This window comes from Neoarius graeffei, chromosome 13 (genome assembly GCF_027579695.1).
Source record: "Neoarius graeffei isolate fNeoGra1 chromosome 13, fNeoGra1.pri, whole genome shotgun sequence".
Classification (NCBI taxonomy): Eukaryota; Metazoa; Chordata; class Actinopteri; order Siluriformes; family Ariidae; genus Neoarius; species Neoarius graeffei.
The window spans coordinates 34,839,137-34,857,920 of record NC_083581.1 but is presented as its reverse complement, the minus strand read 5'-3'; the positions used below and the strand labels follow the sequence as shown (position 1 = coordinate 34,857,920).

Here is an 18,784-nt window from a genome sequence, read left to right as displayed (position 1 = left end):
TTTCAGAAAACCCAAAGAAAATTAAAACTTGTGCACCAAATTCTAGTGCTTTTTTAATTAAAGATGTATGCTGTACATTCTGCCACAGAAAAAGAACAGTTCAAAGAAATGACTGAAAGCCCAAATATTGCCATGACCTTCATATCCAAGATGACATTCATGTCACTGTATGTAAACTTCTGACCACAACTCTGTGTGTGTGTGTGTGTGTGTGTGTGTGTGTGTGTATGTATCTTGGTCTTTGACTAATAGAGTATATATACACATCTTGTATTTGTATACTGTATGTATTAGAAAGCATTTTTTACTCTGAATAGTTCACAGATTTTTCCAAATAGGTATAGAGAGATGCAGATGATGACCACATCAGCTGGTTTATTATCATTTCCATGACCCTCTGGGTCTCCATGACCGTTAATCTCTGACGAAGACTGTGAATATCCTGCCTCCCAGTTTAAATGCTCTGAGCTGGAGCCTTGGTTTCTTCATTCCCACACACCTATACACACATTCACCACACATTTCATATACACCAACAGTGACTTGATCAACACATACACACATTCATCATGGACATCACTCTAGTTTTCTCCCCTGAGACTCTAACACTCTACTGCATTGTTGCTTTATTGCTTCTGTTTGTGCTGAAAAGCCTGCTGGGACGGCGCCAGTCCTCCAGAGGTGTTACAGCGCTGCCGTGTTTGCCAAGTGTGCCTGTACTAGGCAGCCTGCTACACCTGCGCTCGTGTCTTCCTCCACATCTGCTCTTTTCCAAGCTGGCCAACAGACACGGGCCGCTCTTCAGTCTGTACTTGGGGCCGCACTACACGCTGGTGGTGAGCGAGGTGGCGCTGGCCAGAGAGGTGCTGCTGCACAGGGGCAAAGATTTCGCTGGACGGCCCAAGATGGTGAGTACAAACTATTGCTGCTTGGATATCACTTCGAGCTGTTTTTCAGATCACAAAATGACTTTATTAGGGACGCATTTGTGTTGGCACAAGAGAGTTTTGAGATATTATACCATACACAATAACTAACTTTTTTTTTCAGTGATAAAGTGCTGGTTAAAAGTTTCCTAAATAAAATAGAACAATGTTCACTCTCAGATCCTAATGAGAGACGGAAGAAGCTCTTCTTAAAGCTTGAAGCTTTCTTGACTTGTACCTCACCTTCTGCAGCTGTGGATGGCTCCATAGAAATATGCTAAAGATTTCATGTCCTGAAAACAGTTTATGCCTAATATCACTTTTTTTTCTGTTAATAATCTCACCTGGATACTGTAAGTTAGTACTCAGGAACTGCCAGGGGCGTCACTAGACCCAAGACCATACTGGGGCACAAAAGGGGCACAGGAAATGTATGCGAGCGCGCGAAGCGCGCGAGCTAAAAATTTTGCACTATATTTATATTTATATTTTTTATATAATATATATTACATTTTATGTAATATATATTATATTTTATGTAATATATATTTATATATTGATATTTATATTTAGAAACGGCCTGCTTAAAACTAGTCACTAGAGCTGTAAAACTCAAAATGATTACGAGGACACTGAATCCAGGTCAATCATTTAATAATAACAGTATGAATATTTGCAACATTTGTGATAATAGCAATGTAATACTTATACTGTTGGTAATATTGTAAAAGAACATATTAACATACAATACAACACCGCCGAGTTTTTAAACTCAACCAAGAGTACTTAATGGCCAACAGTATTCACACTTGATACCTTTTAAATCACCAAACATATCTTTGTAAGCACACGCATTTTCAGCATTGAACATCTCTAAACACAATCCAAAAGCCTCTAAAAGCACCACTGTGTGTGTGTGTGTGTGTGTGTGTGTTTGTGTGTAGTTGTAGTACAAAAACACAGATAAAGTTGGGCCTCAGTCCCCATAGCAACCAAGATGTTACTCATGTCACGCGCACACTTTTTTCACATTGCTTAGTGTGCGCGAGGCCAGCCAAAACTACCAATGTAAAAGCATTGTAGATGGTCTTCTTCGCGCATCGGTTAGCCTACCCCACGTTATGAATTAATTAAATTGCAGCTATTCCCAAGTTTAAAATTCAGAGCGTTTCGTCACTGGATTTTTTTTACTGGGGCACTACAGATCTATACTGGGGCACGTGCCCCAGTAAAATACCCCTGGCGACGCCGATGGGAACTGCTGCTGTAATAATAAACTGTCCCGGGCTTATCCCAGGACTCTCATTCACATGATTGTATAAAGGACATTACTACATGGACTCAGGAACACTTTGGAAAACCGTTGTCAATAAACACAGTTTGTCATTGTATCTACCATGCAAAGTGAAAGCCAAATATTAACAACATCCAGAAATGTCACCAAATTGTCTGGGTCTGAGCTCATCTGAGATGGACTAACGCAAAGTGGAAATGTGTGCTGTGGTCTAATGAGTCCATTTTCTGAATTGTTTTTGGAAATCATGGACGTTGTGTCCTCCGGGCTAAAGAGGAAAAGGAACATCTAGATTGTTACCAGCACAAAGTTCAAAATCCAGCATCCATCTGATCCAGCATGGTATGGGGGTGTGTTAGTGCCCATGGCATGGGTAGCCTGTACATCTGTGAAGGCATCATTAAGGTACATACTGAAAGGTACATACAGGTTTTGGAGCAAAATATGCCACCATGCAGACAACATCTTCTTCAGGGACAGCCCTGCTTATTCCAGCAAGACAATTCCAAACCACATGTGTTTCAACAGTGTGGCTTAATAGTAAAAGAGTGCAGGTGCTAAACTGGCCTGCCAGTTACACTGAAAATGTGTGCCACATTATGAAGCATAAAATACGACAACAGAGGCCCTGGACTGTTAAGCAACTGAAGTCATATATCAAACAAGAATGGGAAAGAATTTCACATTAAAAACTTCAACAGTTAGTGTCCTCAGTTCCCCAACACTTACCGAGTGTTGTTAAAGAAAAGCTGATGTAACAGATTGGTAAACATGCACCTGTCTCAACTTTTTTGGAATGTGTTGCAGGCTTCAAATTCCTAATGCATACATATTTACAAAAAACAATACAGTTTATCAGTTTGGACAGTAAATATCTTGTCTTTGTATTGTACTCAACTGAATATAGGTAAGACAGGATCTGTAAATCATTGCATTCTGTTTTTAATTTACGTTTTACACAGCATCCAATCTTTGTAAAAAAAAAGTGTTCACAAGCTTGAGACGAGAATGCATTTTAGATGCACATGGATCTTTATAGTACAGAAAAAAAACATGAAACATAATGTAGGTCATAAAGTATGTATTACTGAGTTTGTTATATTTGTTATATTGCCGAATATTTGAAAATACTATTTCTATTAGACTTTACACAATAGACAAACAAGATCTCTGGTTTAGATGACATTGACCAGTTCTGTGCCAGTCTGAATACATTCAGTATCTTCATTTGGCCTTCTTGCTTTGAACACTTCCAATGTGAAATACAAAAATGACCTTAGTTCTGCATTTTTCACCACCAAATAAACACTGCCCTCCTCTCTCCATAAATATAACATCACGAACACAAACACACACACTGCTCGATCATCCTTTGAAACCTTGTCCTCTGTAATTTGTCAAGGTTACAACTGACATGTTGACTCGCGGAGGGAAAGACATTGCGTTTGCAGACTACAACACACTGTGGAGGAGTCATCGCAGACTAGTGCAGTCCTCCTTCGCACTGTTTGGGGAGGGCTCCAGCAAGCTCCAGACCATTGGTAGAAACACACACTCACACACACACACACGCACACACACACACACACACACACAAAGGGGGGGAAGATAAGGGCACATGGATGTAATCATCACTTGTAATATTGATATATTGATCATCTCATCTCATCTCATCTCATTATCTCTAGCCGCTTTATCCTTCTACAGGGTCGCAGGCAAGCTGGAGCCTATCCCAGCTGACTACGGGCGAAAGGCGGGGTACACCCTGGACAAGTCGCCAGGTCATCACAGGGCTGACACATAGACACAGACAACCATTCACACTCACATTCACACCTACGGTCAATTTAGAGTCACCAGTCAACCTAACCTGCATGTCTTTGGACTGTGGGGGAAACCGGAGCACCCAGAGGAAACCCACGCGGACACGGGGAGAACATGCAAACTCCACACAGAAAGGCCCTCGCCGGCCCCGGGGCTCGAACCCAGGACCTTCTTGCTGTGAGGCGACAGCGCTAACCACTACACCACCGTGCCGCCCCGATATATTGATCATTTATTCATTAATAGTACAGTATTATGAAAGGAATAAAGCATGATGAGCCAGTTAAATAAAATCAATAAATAAAATAATATAAATAAATAAAATAAGTCAATGGTGACAGGAAAATAATCAATGAAACAGACTCTAATAGTCGTGCACTTAATATTGATCATATAGAGCAGCGGCTACAATTATCGACACTTTCAGATTTACCAATAAAAAACAATTTTACAAAGGTGAGTTTCAGTTACAACAGTTATTACTGGTTAATTAATCAACCAGAAGACCCGCCTCACCCTTTGATCTTGTCGTCTGATGACGCAGCTCGTTACCTGAGATGGAATTTTTTTGAGCACGATCAGCAATTTGTGGAAAACCTGGACGTTATCATCACAGGTAAGCATGGTGGAAAGATCATGGACATGTTTTTACTGATCAAATTCACCGATATTTCATGATCTCCTTGTCAAAACCTACTCTGTCATTTGACAGTCGCCATTTTGTATCTAAATGCGTGTTTGAGAAGTCACGTGAGGTGTCGATAATAGTGATCACTTTCACCGGTGTCCACCATTATCGACACCCTGTGGAATTAAGTGACATTTACAACTGTCATGGATCGATCTTTGTGTAACATTGCTGAAGTAGATGAAGTACTTTAAAAAAATAAAAGTGCTGTGATTTATAATTTTTTTTCTGATTCATAACAGAATGGAATGTTTATGGAGTATTTGGAATCCGATTGCAATAAATAGAATTAGACCAGAATTAAATTCATAGCATATAAAAAATTACATGCTTGAAATATTCAGATTTTTCTATTCCATTCAGATTTTTTATTTTTATTTTTTGCAGTTTGTTGTAAATATCTACCACATATTACAATATCAGTAGACATTTTATATTTTGGTTCGAGGAATGACATGCAACCTTTGACCTGGATTTTCATGTGGTTACAATATCAATTGCCTGTTGGCATTTCTTGTTAAACTACAAAACTAGAAATTAATACAAACAACAACGAATGATTAACAAAATGTGATCTATGAAAATACTTAGAAAGTGGGTAGAAAGTGGAACATTATCATAATCAAACATTATCAGTTCATTTGTTTACAAACATTAGAATGACTTCCTCATTTATGTCAGCACCGACATCCATATATTTATATAAAATATATTTTGTACTGAATATAAGTCTATGTAAAACAAATTTTAAATAAAAACTATTTTGTTAACTTAATACCACATACCGATTATTATTTTTTTTATAAATGATCATCTGGATGTTGATAATATTGGAACGGTGTAGATAACTGTGGACAAAGGTGTCAATAATTGTGGGATGGTGTCACGTGATCTGACACTCTAAGTAATCAGGAATCAACTCCTTTTTTTTCCAGTGGAAGTTTGAGTAATTATTCATGCACAATTTATGTATTGAAAGTCTTTTCTACTTTTGCAGTGGCCAAAAGATCATTAAGGTGTCGATAATTGTAGCCACTACTCTAGTGTAGTTTACAATGTACAATAAATTAAATAAACCATACAGTAATGAATAAAATATTGGCCAGATCTTAAGAGTTTTCTTAACATAGTCAGGCAAACATACCTGGAAAACAATGAATGATAGGGCTATCAACACATGGAGACAGGGGAAAGAATTCTGGCATCCCTACAACATAATACACCAGTGAGCACCCGGCCAAATGGCTACTCAGATAAACACTTGACTTTTCACATGGAATTTTATGACGCTAATTTACATATTTGATCCGATACAAACAGTGGATGTGTGACAAAACATTATTACATCAAAAAGTAAACATCATATCTTGGGGAAAAATAAAAATATATATATACTGTTGTGGCAGCGGGGGCGTGGTCAAGCGCTGGTCTGTGACAGGAGGGCGGAGTCAGGGAAGGTAAGTGGCAGAATCACTACACCTGAGAGCAATTAACCTGTTTGTGTGTCTTCCCAGTGACCGTGCCCTACTTAAGGAGGGAGAGCGAGAGCAGAGGGAGCTCTTCCCTGAACCAGACGCTGGTTGAGTGTGTGTATATGTTCACTGAAAAGTGTGACAATAAAAACCCGCTTTACCAACCTGAACTCTGTCCTGCCGTCTTCTGTGCTCCGCCCATACATAGGAGCTGTCACAGTGGTGCTGAAACCTGGGATCTGGAGCACAGAATGCTGAACCGCCCCATGGAGTCTTCCCCGTTCGCCGACCTGGTCCACGCCCTCGCCACGGCCCAGCAAAGCCAGCACCAGGCGCTCGTCACACTCCGTAAGGAGCAGGAGCAGCGCTTCGAGGCCCTGGTGTTGGCCCAGCAAGAGGACCAACAGGCGTTCCGGCACCTCCTCGCGTCGGCGGGGACAATCGACGCTTCCACCGCGGGCCCATCCCCCCTCACCCTGACAAAGATGGGCCCGCAGGATGACCCCGAGGCTTTCATCACGCTCTTTGAGCAAGTCGCGGAGACCTCGGGGTGGCCGATGGATCAGCGCGCGGCGCGCCTCCTTCCCCTGCTAAAGGGGGAGGCGCAGCTGGCCTTGCTACAGCTCCCCGCCAACTGCCGGCTGGCCTACGCAGACCTTCGCTGGGCCATCCTCCAGCGTGTGGGGCGCACCGCCGAACAGCAGCACCAGCACTTCCGCGCTCTGCGCTTGGAGGAAGTCGGCCGCCCGTTCACGTTTGGCCAGCAAATCTGGGACGCCTGCTGGCGGTGGCTGAGGGCCAACAACCGCGACGCCGAGGAGATCGTCGATCAGGTGGTGCTGGAGCAGTTCGTCACACGCTTGCCCACAGGAACCGCGGAGTGGGTCCAGTGCCACCGCCCGGCGTCGCTGGATCAGGCCATCAAGCTGGCGGAGGACCATTTGGCGGCTGTTCCGGTGGCAGGACAGCAGACAGTCTCTTCTCTTCTCTCCTCTTCTCTCTCTCTTTCTCTCCCCCTCCTTCTGTGTCCTGTCCTCGCCCCATCCCCCCACCGCAGAGGCGGGGGCCGGCACCACCCCAGCCGGCCCACCGCACCCGCGGTGCCCTCCCGTTTCGCCCTTCTGTGTCTGTCTCTCCCCCCCCCCTCAGGTGATTGAGCCCCAGAACACCGGTGCAGAGAGGAAGCCCGGATTGGTTTGCTGGCGCTGCGGGGAACCGGGCCACCTCCAACAGCAGTGCATGGCAAGGGAGGTGGGCGCGGTGGTTTGGATCCCTGACGTGCCAGAAGCCACCCTCGATCGGGCCAGTGCGTATCGCATACCGGTGAGTATCCAAGGGGATACATATCAGGTGTTGGTGGATTCTGGTTGTAATCAGACCTCAATTCACCAAAGCCTGGTGCAACACGAGGCATTGGGGGGTGCACAGGGGGTGAAGGTGTTGTGTGTGCACGGGGATGTTCACAGCTACCCATTGGTGTCAGTCCACATTTTTTTCCGAGGGGAAAAATTTATAGTGAAGGCGGCGGTTAATCCTCGCCTTACCCACTCTTTAATTTTGGGGACTGATTGGCTGGGATTTCAGGGTTTAATGACACGCTTAGTAGAGAGTAGGTCCTGCCATTTAACAGGGGGAGGTCCCGGTGTCGCTTTGGCGGGAGCAGCTGTCACAGAGCCGTCTACGTCATCTCCGCGTCAGAATGAGGAGCCGCCGGCCCCTCCTCTCTCTATTGGGGAATCCCTCGCGGATTTCCCATTAGAGCAGTCGCGAGACGAGACTCTGCGACATGCGTTTGACCAAGTGGGAGTAATCGATGGTCAAACGCTCCAGCCGAACGCCACCCCGTCCTTCCCCTATTCGCGATTATGAAGGATAGGTTATACCGAGTGACGCAGGACACTCAAACTAAAGAGCGAGTCATGCAGCTTTTAATTCCAAAGAGCCGCCGGGAATTGGTATTCCAGGCGGCTCACTTTAATCCCATGGTTGGACACCTAGGGCAGGATAAGACACTAGCCCGAATAATGGCCCAATTCTATTGGCTGGGGATTCGCGGGGATGTCCGTAGGTGGTGTACGGCGTGCCGCGAATGCCAGTTAGTGAATCCAGTGGCCATTCCAAAAGCGCCTTTGCACCCTCTTCCATTAATCGAGACCCCGTTTGAAAGAGTTGGGATGGATCTCGTCGGGCCATTAGATCGGTCAGCACGAGGGTACCGCTTTATATTAGTTCTGGTGGACTATGCAACGCGATTCCCGGAAGCAGTGCCTCTGCGCAATATCTCAGCACGTAGTATTGCGGAGGCACTCTTCCGCATTATCTCCAGAGATGGAATCCCGAAAGAGATTATAACTGATCAAGGCACCACGTTTATGTCACGGACACTGCGCGAATTGTATGGGTTATTGGGGATTAAGCCAATCTGCACCAGCGTGTATCACCCACAAACGGACGGTTTAGTGGAACGGTTCAATCGCACCCTCAAGAATATAATTAAAAAATTTGTAAGTGAGGACGCACGTAATTGGAATAAGTGGCTTGAGCCCTTGCTGTTTTCAGTGCGAGAGGTCCCCCAAGCCTCCACGGGGTTCTCCCTGTTCGAATTATTATATGGGCGTAAGCCGCGCGGCATTCTAGATGTGCTGCGGGAAAATTGGGAGGAGGGACCTTCACAAAGCAAAAATGAAATTCAATACGTTATGGACCTGCGCGCAAAACTCCACACCCTCACCCACCTAACCCAGGGGATTTTGCGGCAGGCCCAAGAACGGTAAGCCCCTGTACAACAAGGGTACGCGCCTTAGGGAGTTCACACCGGGAGATAAGGTACTCGTACTGTTGCTCACGTTGAGCTCCAAATTGATCGCCAAGTGGCAAGGACCCTTTGAGGTCACACGGCGAGTCGGGGACGTCGACTATGAGGTGAGGCGAACGGACAGGGGTGGGGCGCTACAGATTTAACACCTCAATCTGCTTAAACTCTGGAATGAGGAGGTCCCCGTGGCGTTGGTGGTTCCGGAGAAGGCGGAGCTGGGGCCGGAGGTTCAAAAAGGGGCATTAGCATCACGTACCTCTCTGGTCCCCTGTGAAGACCACCTCTCCCCGACCCAACTCACAGAGGTCGCCTGGTTGCAGACCGAGTTTTCGGATGTGTTCTCACCCCTGCCCGGTCGCACTAACCTCATAGAACACCACATAGAGATGCCCCCGGGGGTGGTAGTGCGTAGCCGCCCTTACAGGCTACCCGAACACAAAAAAAAGGTGGTTCGGGAACAACTTGAGACCATGCTCGAAATGGGCATCATCGAGGAGTCCCACAGTGACTGGAGCAGCCCAGTGGTCTTGGTACCCAAGGCCGACGGATCGGTCCGGTTCTGTGTGGACTATAGAAAAAAGTCAACGCGGTGTCTAAATTCGACGCGTACCCAATGCCTCGTATTGATGAGTTGCTCGATTGACTTGGCACGGCTCGCTTTTATTCGACACTGGATTTGACGAAGGGATATTGGCAGATCCCCTTGACTCCACTATCCCGAGAAAAAACTGCCTTTTCCACACTGTTTGGTTTACACCAATTCGTCACACTTCTGTTTGGGGCGCCCGCTACATTTCAGCAACTGATGGACAGGTTCCTCCGCCCCCATGCCACCTATGTGGCCGCCTACCTTGACGACATCATCATATATAGTAATGACTGGCCGAGGCACCTTGAACATCTAAGGGCTGTACTTAGGTCGCTGAGGTGAGCGGGCCTCACAGCCAACCCGAAGAAGTGTGCGATTGGGTGGGTGGAAGTACGGTATCTGGGCTTCCACTTGGGCAACGGGCAGGTGCGTCCCCAAATTAACAAGACCACAGCAATTGCGGCCTGTCCGAGGCCCAAGACCAAAAAGGGGGTGAGACAGTTCCTGGGGCTGGCTGGCTATTATCGTAGGTTTATACCTAATTATTTGGACGTCACCAGCCCGCTGACTGATCTCACTAAAAAGGGGGCACCAGATCCGATCCAGTGGATGGAGCAATGCCAGCGGGCTTTTTCTGAGGTAAAGGCTGCACTGTGTGGGGGGCCACTTTTACACTCCCCTGACTTTTCTCTCCCCTTTATGTTGTAGACCGATGCGTCGGACAGAGGGCTGGGGGCAGTTTTGTCCCAGGAGGTGGAGGAGGAGGACCGCCCTGTCCTGTACATCAGCAGGAAGCTGTCAGTGCGTGAGGGGCGCTACAGCACCATAGAGAAAGAGTGTCTGGCCATCAAGTGGGTGGTCCTCGCCCACCGGTACTACCTGCTGGGGTGCCCTTTCACCCTCTGTTTGGACCACGCGCCCCTCCAGTGGCTCCACCGCATGAAGGATGCCAACGCGCAGATCACCCATTGGTATCTGGCACTCCAACCCTTTAATTTCAAGGTGGTCCACAGGCCGGGGGCACAGATGGTAGTGGCGGACTTCCTCTCCCGTCAAGGGGGGGGGGGGGAGTCGGCTGCAGGCCGGACAGTCGCCCGGCCTGAGTCGGGCGGTGGGGGTATGTGGCAGCGGGGGCATGGTCAAGCACCGGTCTGTGACAGGAGGGTGGAGTCAGGGAAGGTAAGTGGCAGAATCACTACACCTGAGAGCAATTAACCTGTTTGTATGTCTTCCCAGTGACCGCGCCCTACTTAAGGAGGGAGAGTGAGAGCAGAGGGAGCTCTTCCCCGAACCAGACGCCGGTTGAGTGTGTGTGTATGTTCACTGAAAAGTGTGGCAATAAAAACCCGCTTTACCAACCTGAACTCTGTCCTGCCATCTTCTGTGCTCCGCCCATACATAGGAGCTGTCACAACTGTATTAATGAATATTGTCCATGCAGGATTCATGAAGCCAGTTTACCCCTTTCCAGACTTCCCAAGCACTATAATGTCCACAGGTGTGTTACACTAACTAATGCCCCATCAGAAACAATAGTGGAACCATTAAGCTAGCACTGGCCTTTGAGAAGGCCTAGGGTGATAAATTTATGGTCCCTCCCACTATAAATCAATATCTGATTGGTTAATTCATCTGTCACTTCCTACATAAACATACACTGCCATAGCCTTCTGTCCTGGCAATGAAGTCCTAATGAGTGAGCCAGCTCTAAACTCTTCTCCGCCTAGAGACAACAAACAAAAAAATTAATTGGATAACTATATTTTACTGTTTTCTGGACAGTAACCCTTTCATTTCTGAAGCAAAGTTGATAGAAAATGAGGCCAAATTAAAATTAGAAGAGAATAATTATAATTAAATTATGAAAGAAATTAAAGATAACATTTGAAATGTTTGGGCCTTGTCTGAAGGCCTAGAAGGCCCTGACGGTTCCCCTCAGCTGTACATTAGCTTTATACATGTGTTTTTGTGTTTGCAGTATTAGATGCTGCAGATACCCTGTGCTCGGACCTGCAGGCCTGCAGGGGGCAGTCTGTGGATATGGCTCCAATCCTTATGAGAGCCGTCACCAATGTGGTGTGCAGACTGGTTTTCGGGTCGACCTATGACCCCCACGACCCCGAGCTCCAGCAGGTCATAGACTATAATGACGGTATTGTCCAGACGATCGCACGTGGAAGCCTGGTGGATATTTTTCCTTGGTTACAGGTTCGGAGCTAAAACTGTCATCAAAGTCACACACCTATAGCATTTACGTTTAACTCACTTGAATATAGAGCTCTTTGGGGAAATTAGTGGAGCTGTTTTTAAAACATTTTTTTCTGACAAAAATCAGGACTTTTTATTTTAGGTTTTTATGTAATTGTATTTTCTGGACTATTTTTTTGCCATTGACATCCTTTGTATATGTTGAATATATTAAAGTGCTATCAAAATGTACATTTTGTACATACTTTCACAGATTTTTCCCAACAAAGACTTGGCCAGGCTGAGAGAGTGTGTGTATATCAGAGACAAATTACTGACCACAAAACTAGAAGAGCACAAGGTAAAGCACAAATTGTCACCCACACATTTAAGTAATTAGAGATGTTTTTTTCTCGACTGTTAGACATTTCCCTCCTACAAGCCTACGTTATTCGAACAGCTGTAATTCATGAGTTTGCATGAAACTTGAAAGGCATTTTCAGGGCAAGATTCTGTGGAAGTCTACAAAGTTTGGGATGTGGTCATCCATTAAACAGCTGCTTCTAAAAAACTGCAAGACCAATCTAGCTGAAATTTGGTTTACTGCATCCTTGCACCAATCTGTAAGATTTCTAATGATTACTGGTGCTGTGCTCAACTTAACTGGGAAGTTGGAACTAGGAATTTCTATCTTTTCCAACCTCTACAACGTGGGCAAAAAACAATAGTGGAACCATTAAGCTAGCAATGGCCTTCGAGAAGGCCTAGGGTGATAAATTTATGGCCTCCATGTTTGTCTTTCATTAGCAACAATCGATCCAGCTAAATGTGATGACTGATGTATATTTATTTACCTCCTCAGACATTAAAACAGTTCACAGGGTTAGAATTGCGATAACATCTGGAAACAAGAAGAGTATATTCAACATAAGGTTTACCTACCCTTACAAAAAAAAAGAAGTTTATTCAAGTATGCTTCTATTATACTTCTTTTAAACTAAAAATGATAGAGTATGCTTTCAGTTTACTTTTTATTTACTTATCAGAGATATACTTAAGTTATACATAAATATACTTGGTTTATACTGAAAAGTATACAGAAAAGTCTAAGTACATTAAGCTTATACTTAAACTTCAACTTTTGATCAAGATATACTTAACAAAAGTGTAATAAAGTATTAAAATATTTGTGCCTTATGTTTAAGTGTACTTGCCCTGTAGTTGTGCTTCAGCATTGCTGACGCTTAGGTTTGTCTGTGGTTCCATATAAGTTTTTTTTTTTTTTTTAATTTCTCCTGAGTGGGATAATTCAAAAATTTTTTTTAATTTCTTTTTCTTTAGAGCTTGGATGTCAATTTTAGTTGTCATTGCCATGTTTTTATACTTTGGCATTTAATACAATGCTGCTTTAAATTTTGATTTTTAAAGAAAATGAATATGTTCTTAATCCTGAGTATCTGTTGTTATTTTATAAATTCTGATCTTTATAACTTCATTGTAACTTAAGGTACAAAACACTTAAGTTGTCTACTGGTAGTGTGCATGAGGTAAGGGTTAGGGCTAGAAAACTAATAGTATACCTAGAAGGGTAATTGCAGTATACTTCAAAACTAAAAAGTGGACTAGATTTATATAACCAGTATATAACCAGTATTTCCAGTATACTATAAAGTATACTTTTATAAACTAAAAAGTGTACTAGAAGTGTGTAACGAGTAAACCAATAGTATATTTCCAGTATACTACAAAGTATACTTTAGGAAACTAAAAAGTGGATTAGAAGTATAAAACAAGTAAACTCCAGTATACTATGAAGTATGCTTTTGTAAACTAGAATGGACTACAAGTATCGAACTAGTAAACTATTAGTATATAAGTTTACTTGTAATATACTTGCAGTACAAAGTTTTAAAAAAATACTAGTTGTATACTCAAAATTTACTTCTCTTAGACTTAAAGTATACTTTTTATAAAATAAAAGTGGGCCACTTTAGTCCCAAGAAGTATTAGATTAGTTTACTTACGAATATACTGTAAGTACATTGATATCACTATACTTGGTACACAAAAGTATACTTAAGGAAATATACTTTACTTAAGTATATTTACTAAAATGAACTTGAAGTATACTTCTTTTTGATAAGGGTGTGGTCTCTTAATGTTCTGTGTAACTTGGCAAGAACTGGCTGTTTATGGGCGCTGTTTGCAAATCTGATTGGACCCCGCAGATTTCTGCTAGCTTGTTTAAAGTTTTTATTAGAAATGTAACTTTTTTCTGGTATCCAAGCACAAACCATATTTAGGATGCATATGTCTTAAATTCAATTGTATTAATCCTGGCAGTTGACCCTTACACCTGGGGAACCACGAGACCTCCTAGATGCTCTCCTGAGTGGGTCAGGTGGTGAAGGCGGTGTCACAGATGATCACATTTTGATGACAGCAGCTGAAGCATTTGGAGCTGGAGTGGAGACCACATCTACCACATTACTCTGGACTATAGCGTTCTTACTACACTATCCAGAAGTATAAAATGCACATGCACACAGCTTACAAGCGCAATGTGTAAATGTTTATCCTAAGGCCACTGCATTCTTACTGTCCTGCTGAAGGTGCAAGAACATCTTCACACCGAGTTGGACGAGTGTGTGGGCAGGAATCGACACCCTTCTTTGAGTGACAGGACCAGTCTGCCATTCCTGGAGAGCGTGTTGTGTGAGGTTATGAGAATTCGCCCTGCCAGTCCTATCCTCATCCCCCATGTTGCTATGCACGACACCAGGTAACCATGGCAATGCCGCAGAGATCACTTGTGCCACCAAAAAGGAAAAACTTCTGGTCGCCATGGTGATGCACAGATACAGATAAGACAGGAATGCAAATCCAACCACCAACATTAAAAGTAAAATGACATACAGTTATATAACAGAGCTAAATTTTACTTTCCCAGTTTACTTTCCCATACTTTCCCAGTATGTTTGTTGTGGCGGATCCTGTAAAGCTTTGGTTGTTTCGAGGAAATTACTGGATACTGGCTTTTCCTGAAAAATTGTGGGATTGATTTTCATATGTATGTTTTTTGCCTTGTTTGCAATAATACAGAGCTATAAATTATATTATTTAATTGATTAGACTTTTTACAATGTTGTATGCAAACAGTTTGAGATTATCATTTGCTAGATGTTGAGAACGGGGTGGCATGGTGGTGCAGTGGTTAGCATTGTCGCCTCACAGCAAGGAGGTTCTGGGTTTGAGCCCAGTGGCCGGCGAGGGCCTTTCTGTGTGGAGTTTGCATGTTCTCCCCGTGTCTGCGTGGGTTTCCTCCGAGTGCTCTGGTTTCCTCCACAGTCCAAAGACATGCAGGTTAGGTTAATTGGTGGCTCTAAATTGACCATAGATGTGAGTGTGAATGGTTGTTTGCCTCTACTGTATGAGATGACCTGGTGACTTGTCCAAGGTGTACCCCACCTCTCGCCCATAGTCAGCTGGGATAGGCTCCAGCTTGCCTGCGACCCTGTACAGGATAAGTGGTTACAGATAATGGATGGATGGAATAGATGTTGAGAACATTTGCTATTGTAGAAAAGAGATATTTCATCTCATCTCATTATCTCTAGCTGCTTTATCCTGTTCTACAGGGTCGCAGGCAAGCTGGAGCCTATCCCAGCTGACTACGGGCGAAAGGCAGGGTACACCCTGGACAAGTCGCCAGGTCATCACAGGGCTGACACATAGACACAGACAACCATTCACACTCACATTCACACCTACGGTCAATTTGGAGTCACCAGTTAACCTAACCTGCATGTCTTTGGACTGTGGGGGAAACCGGAGCACCCGGAGGAAACCCACGCGGACACGGGGAGAACATGCAAACTCCGCACAGAAAGGCCCTCGCTGGCCACGGGGCTCGAACCCGGACCTTCTTGCTGTGAGGCGACAGCGCTAACCACTACACCACCATGCCGCCCGAAAGAGATATTTTGCTGTGATATTCTGTTCTTCCAGGTGAAACATTATCTTCACATCTCCCCTGAGACAGCCAAATCTCTTGCTCTTTACAGTTTAGGAGGTCATGATGTTCCGAAGGGAACAAGAGTCTTGGTGAACATCTGGGCAATCCACCATGACCCCAAACACTGGGAAAAACCTGACCAATTCAGGCCAGGTACACACCTCTCACACACTGTTACACCACAAACACATTACTAAATATTAAAACCACAACAGTTTATTATACTGAATCCAGCAGTATGGGATCTTACATGAGGAAAACTCCTCAAAATACTCCATTGCTGCTTTCAAAAGTATGACATATACTGTATTTATAGCATATTAATTCCCTCTTCTTTTCTCCTTCCCCAATTACAGACAGATTCCTGGATGGTATGGGTAAGAGGATAACTCCACCCAGTTACCTTCCCTTTGGGGCGGGGCCCAGAGTGTGTGTGGGTGAATCGTTGGCCCGGATTGAACTCTTCCTGTTCCTCAGCTGTCTTCTGCAGAGGTTCCATTTCAGTGTCCCCGGTGGCACTTCCCTGCCTGACCTGAGGGGGCGCTCTGGAGTCGTGCTTCAACCACAACGCTACACAGTCACAGTAAAACTGCGTCACTGAGCATAGCCAGTGACAATATAACAATATTAACAACATTAACATTAATTCTAAGTCCAGCCTGTTCATTCAGTATGCCACAAGATGAAAACATCAATGAAAAAATGTAAGGCTAACAGCAATCCTTTTAACAAGTCAGTATAACTTACAGATAAAATCTGAAGGCCTTAACAGTTCTGACTGCAAAGTTGAATTCTGGGCAAAATGTTCTATGTCTATAGCTGTTGGAGTTTCGAGATGTTTCACTCCTGCACACACCGTGTACCTGATGTGTAAATGTTTTGCCGAGATAAAAAGCGTCCCACATTTTATGATTCCGGAGATTGCCAAAGCAAGTGAGCAACAATATCACGTGACCACCGTGGGGCGTGTTTGAGCTACTTTTAACCAAAACAAGTCAGCATGGACAAACATGGCGGATTCCGCTTTCCCGCCAGTTAAACGCCAGCAGAAAAGAAAAGGAAAATATGAAAGCAAATCAGCTAGAAAGCGCACCAGAAAAGCGATGGAAACCACAAATTACATCCCTGCGACTCAAAACTCGATGAGCTTGATGCAGAGTCACGATGTTTTCCGCACGTCAACATCTTAGTGTGACCCAGTTCCATAATTATGCTAATTAGTTCAAGCTCCTTTATTTCAGCTATTTCCGTAGGGCCATACTACTCAAGAGGGAGGGAAACGGTCCCTAAAATGGAGAAAAGCGATCCTCAGCACATCAAAATGATCACATCTCATCTGCATGATATTGTTCTTGCGGGACATTAAAAAAAATAAAAAATTTTAGATGACTTTGCAGTCAGGACCTTTAATTTTTTTTTTTCTGTTGTGTAATATTATTTTATTTCCAGCAATTTTTTTTTGTACCATTACATTTTTTTGTTGGAAAACTAATGTTTGAAAATCTAAAGTGTTGTATTAATTGACCCAATAATGCAGAAGCCATAAAATAAAGCGTTAAAACAACATTTCTAGAGATATCAGGGAAAAAAAACTGGTAGATTGAATTCTGGAGAAATATCAGATATCGGATGATGTAAGAAATGACCAAAATTGGAATAGAAATTCATCTCATTATCTCTAGGTGCTTTATCCTGTTCTACAGGGTTGCAGGCAAGCTGGAGCCTATCCCAGCTGACTACGGGCGAAAGGCAGGGTACACCCTGGACAAGTCGCCAGGTCATCACAGGGCTGACACATAGACACAGACAACCATTCACACCTACGGTCAATTTAGAGTCACCAGTTAACCTAACCTGCATGACTTTGGGGGAAAACGGAGCACCCGGAGGAAACCCACGCGGACACAGGGAGAACATGCAAACTCCACACAGAAAGGCCCTCGCCGGCCACGGGGCTCAAACCCAGACCTTCTTGCTGTGAGGCGACAGTGCTAACCACTACACCACCGTGCTGCCCTGGAAAATAAATTTATTTTTGGAAACTGGAAATGTTTACATGCTATGAAGAAAGTTGACTGTTTTTTTGTTATTTGTACTTATTGTATTTACAATGTAAGTGATTGTGGGTTTTAAAGAGTTTGTCTGTGAAGTGATACTCAGTTTTCAGCTGATACTCAAGGCATCGGTAAAAGAAAATCAAATATATCAGGAGGCATTGTGGTGCAGTGGTTAGTGCCGTCCTGGCACTACAAGCAGGTTCTGGGTTCAAACCACATGGTAGACCAGGGCCTTTCTGAATGGAGTGTGCATATTCTCCCTGTGCCTTTATCGGTTCCTCTGGTTTCCTCACACAGTCCAAAGGCATGTAGGTCTACTCATGCCCATTTTACTGCTTCTATATTATTGGGTCAGTTAAAACAACATTTTAGATTTCCATGAGTGTGAATGGAGTGGCACGGTGGTGTAGTGGTTAGCACTGTCGCCTCACAGCAAGAAGGTCCGGGTTCGAGCCCCGTGGCCGGCGAGGGCCTTTCTGTGTGGAGTTTGCATGTTCTCCCTGTCTCTGCGTGGGTTTCCCCCCAAAGACATGCAGGTTAGGCTAATTGGTGACTCTAAATTGACCGTGAATGGTTGTTTATCTCTATGTGACTTGTCCAGGGTGTACCCTGCCTCTTGCCCATAGTCAGCTGGGATAGGCTCTAGCTTGCTTGCGACCCTGCACAGGATTAGTGGTGATGGATATTATATATTTGGGGGTCAGTGTGTGTGCATGGAACGAGGTAAACCCATGCATTCTTAAATTACATTAATTATTAAATAACACCATATATAAGGTGCTCCACTACAAATATATAATTGCCAAGTATTTTCCGACAAATGAATAATGCATGTACAGTTGATATTTATTAGCTATGTACAGCGTGCCAACCTCAACGACCCAGCTGTATATTTTAGTAACTTTCAGCTATACTTA

The 18,784-nt window shown here is 44.1% G+C and overlaps 1 protein-coding gene across 1 annotated transcript; it reads left to right on the top strand.

The window, feature by feature from the left end:
- Nucleotides 1-569: 569 nt before the first annotated feature.
- Nucleotides 570-16,411, top strand: LOC132896641 (steroid 17-alpha-hydroxylase/17,20 lyase). The gene is made up of 8 exons (XM_060937625.1): nt 570-908; nt 3,623-3,761; nt 11,587-11,816; nt 12,070-12,156; nt 14,139-14,321; nt 14,408-14,577; nt 15,860-15,963; nt 16,167-16,411. Exons 1-8 carry the CDS (start codon nt 570-572, stop codon nt 16,409-16,411), a joined length of 1,497 nt encoding a protein of 498 aa, XP_060793608.1.
- Nucleotides 16,412-18,784: the final 2,373 nt, after the last annotated feature.

Excerpts from the sequence above, each read along its gene's own strand:
- LOC132896641 (XM_060937625.1), top strand. The coding sequence starts at position 570 with ATGGACATCACTCTAGTTTTCTCCCCTGAGACTCTAACACTCTACTGC. Across the intron at positions 3,762-11,586 it reads CAGCAAGCTCCAGACCATTG|TATTAGATGCTGCAGATACC; the intron begins GTAGAAACACAC and ends TTGTGTTTGCAG. Across the intron at positions 14,322-14,407 it reads TCTTACTACACTATCCAGAA|GTGCAAGAACATCTTCACAC; the intron begins GTATAAAATGCA and ends GTCCTGCTGAAG.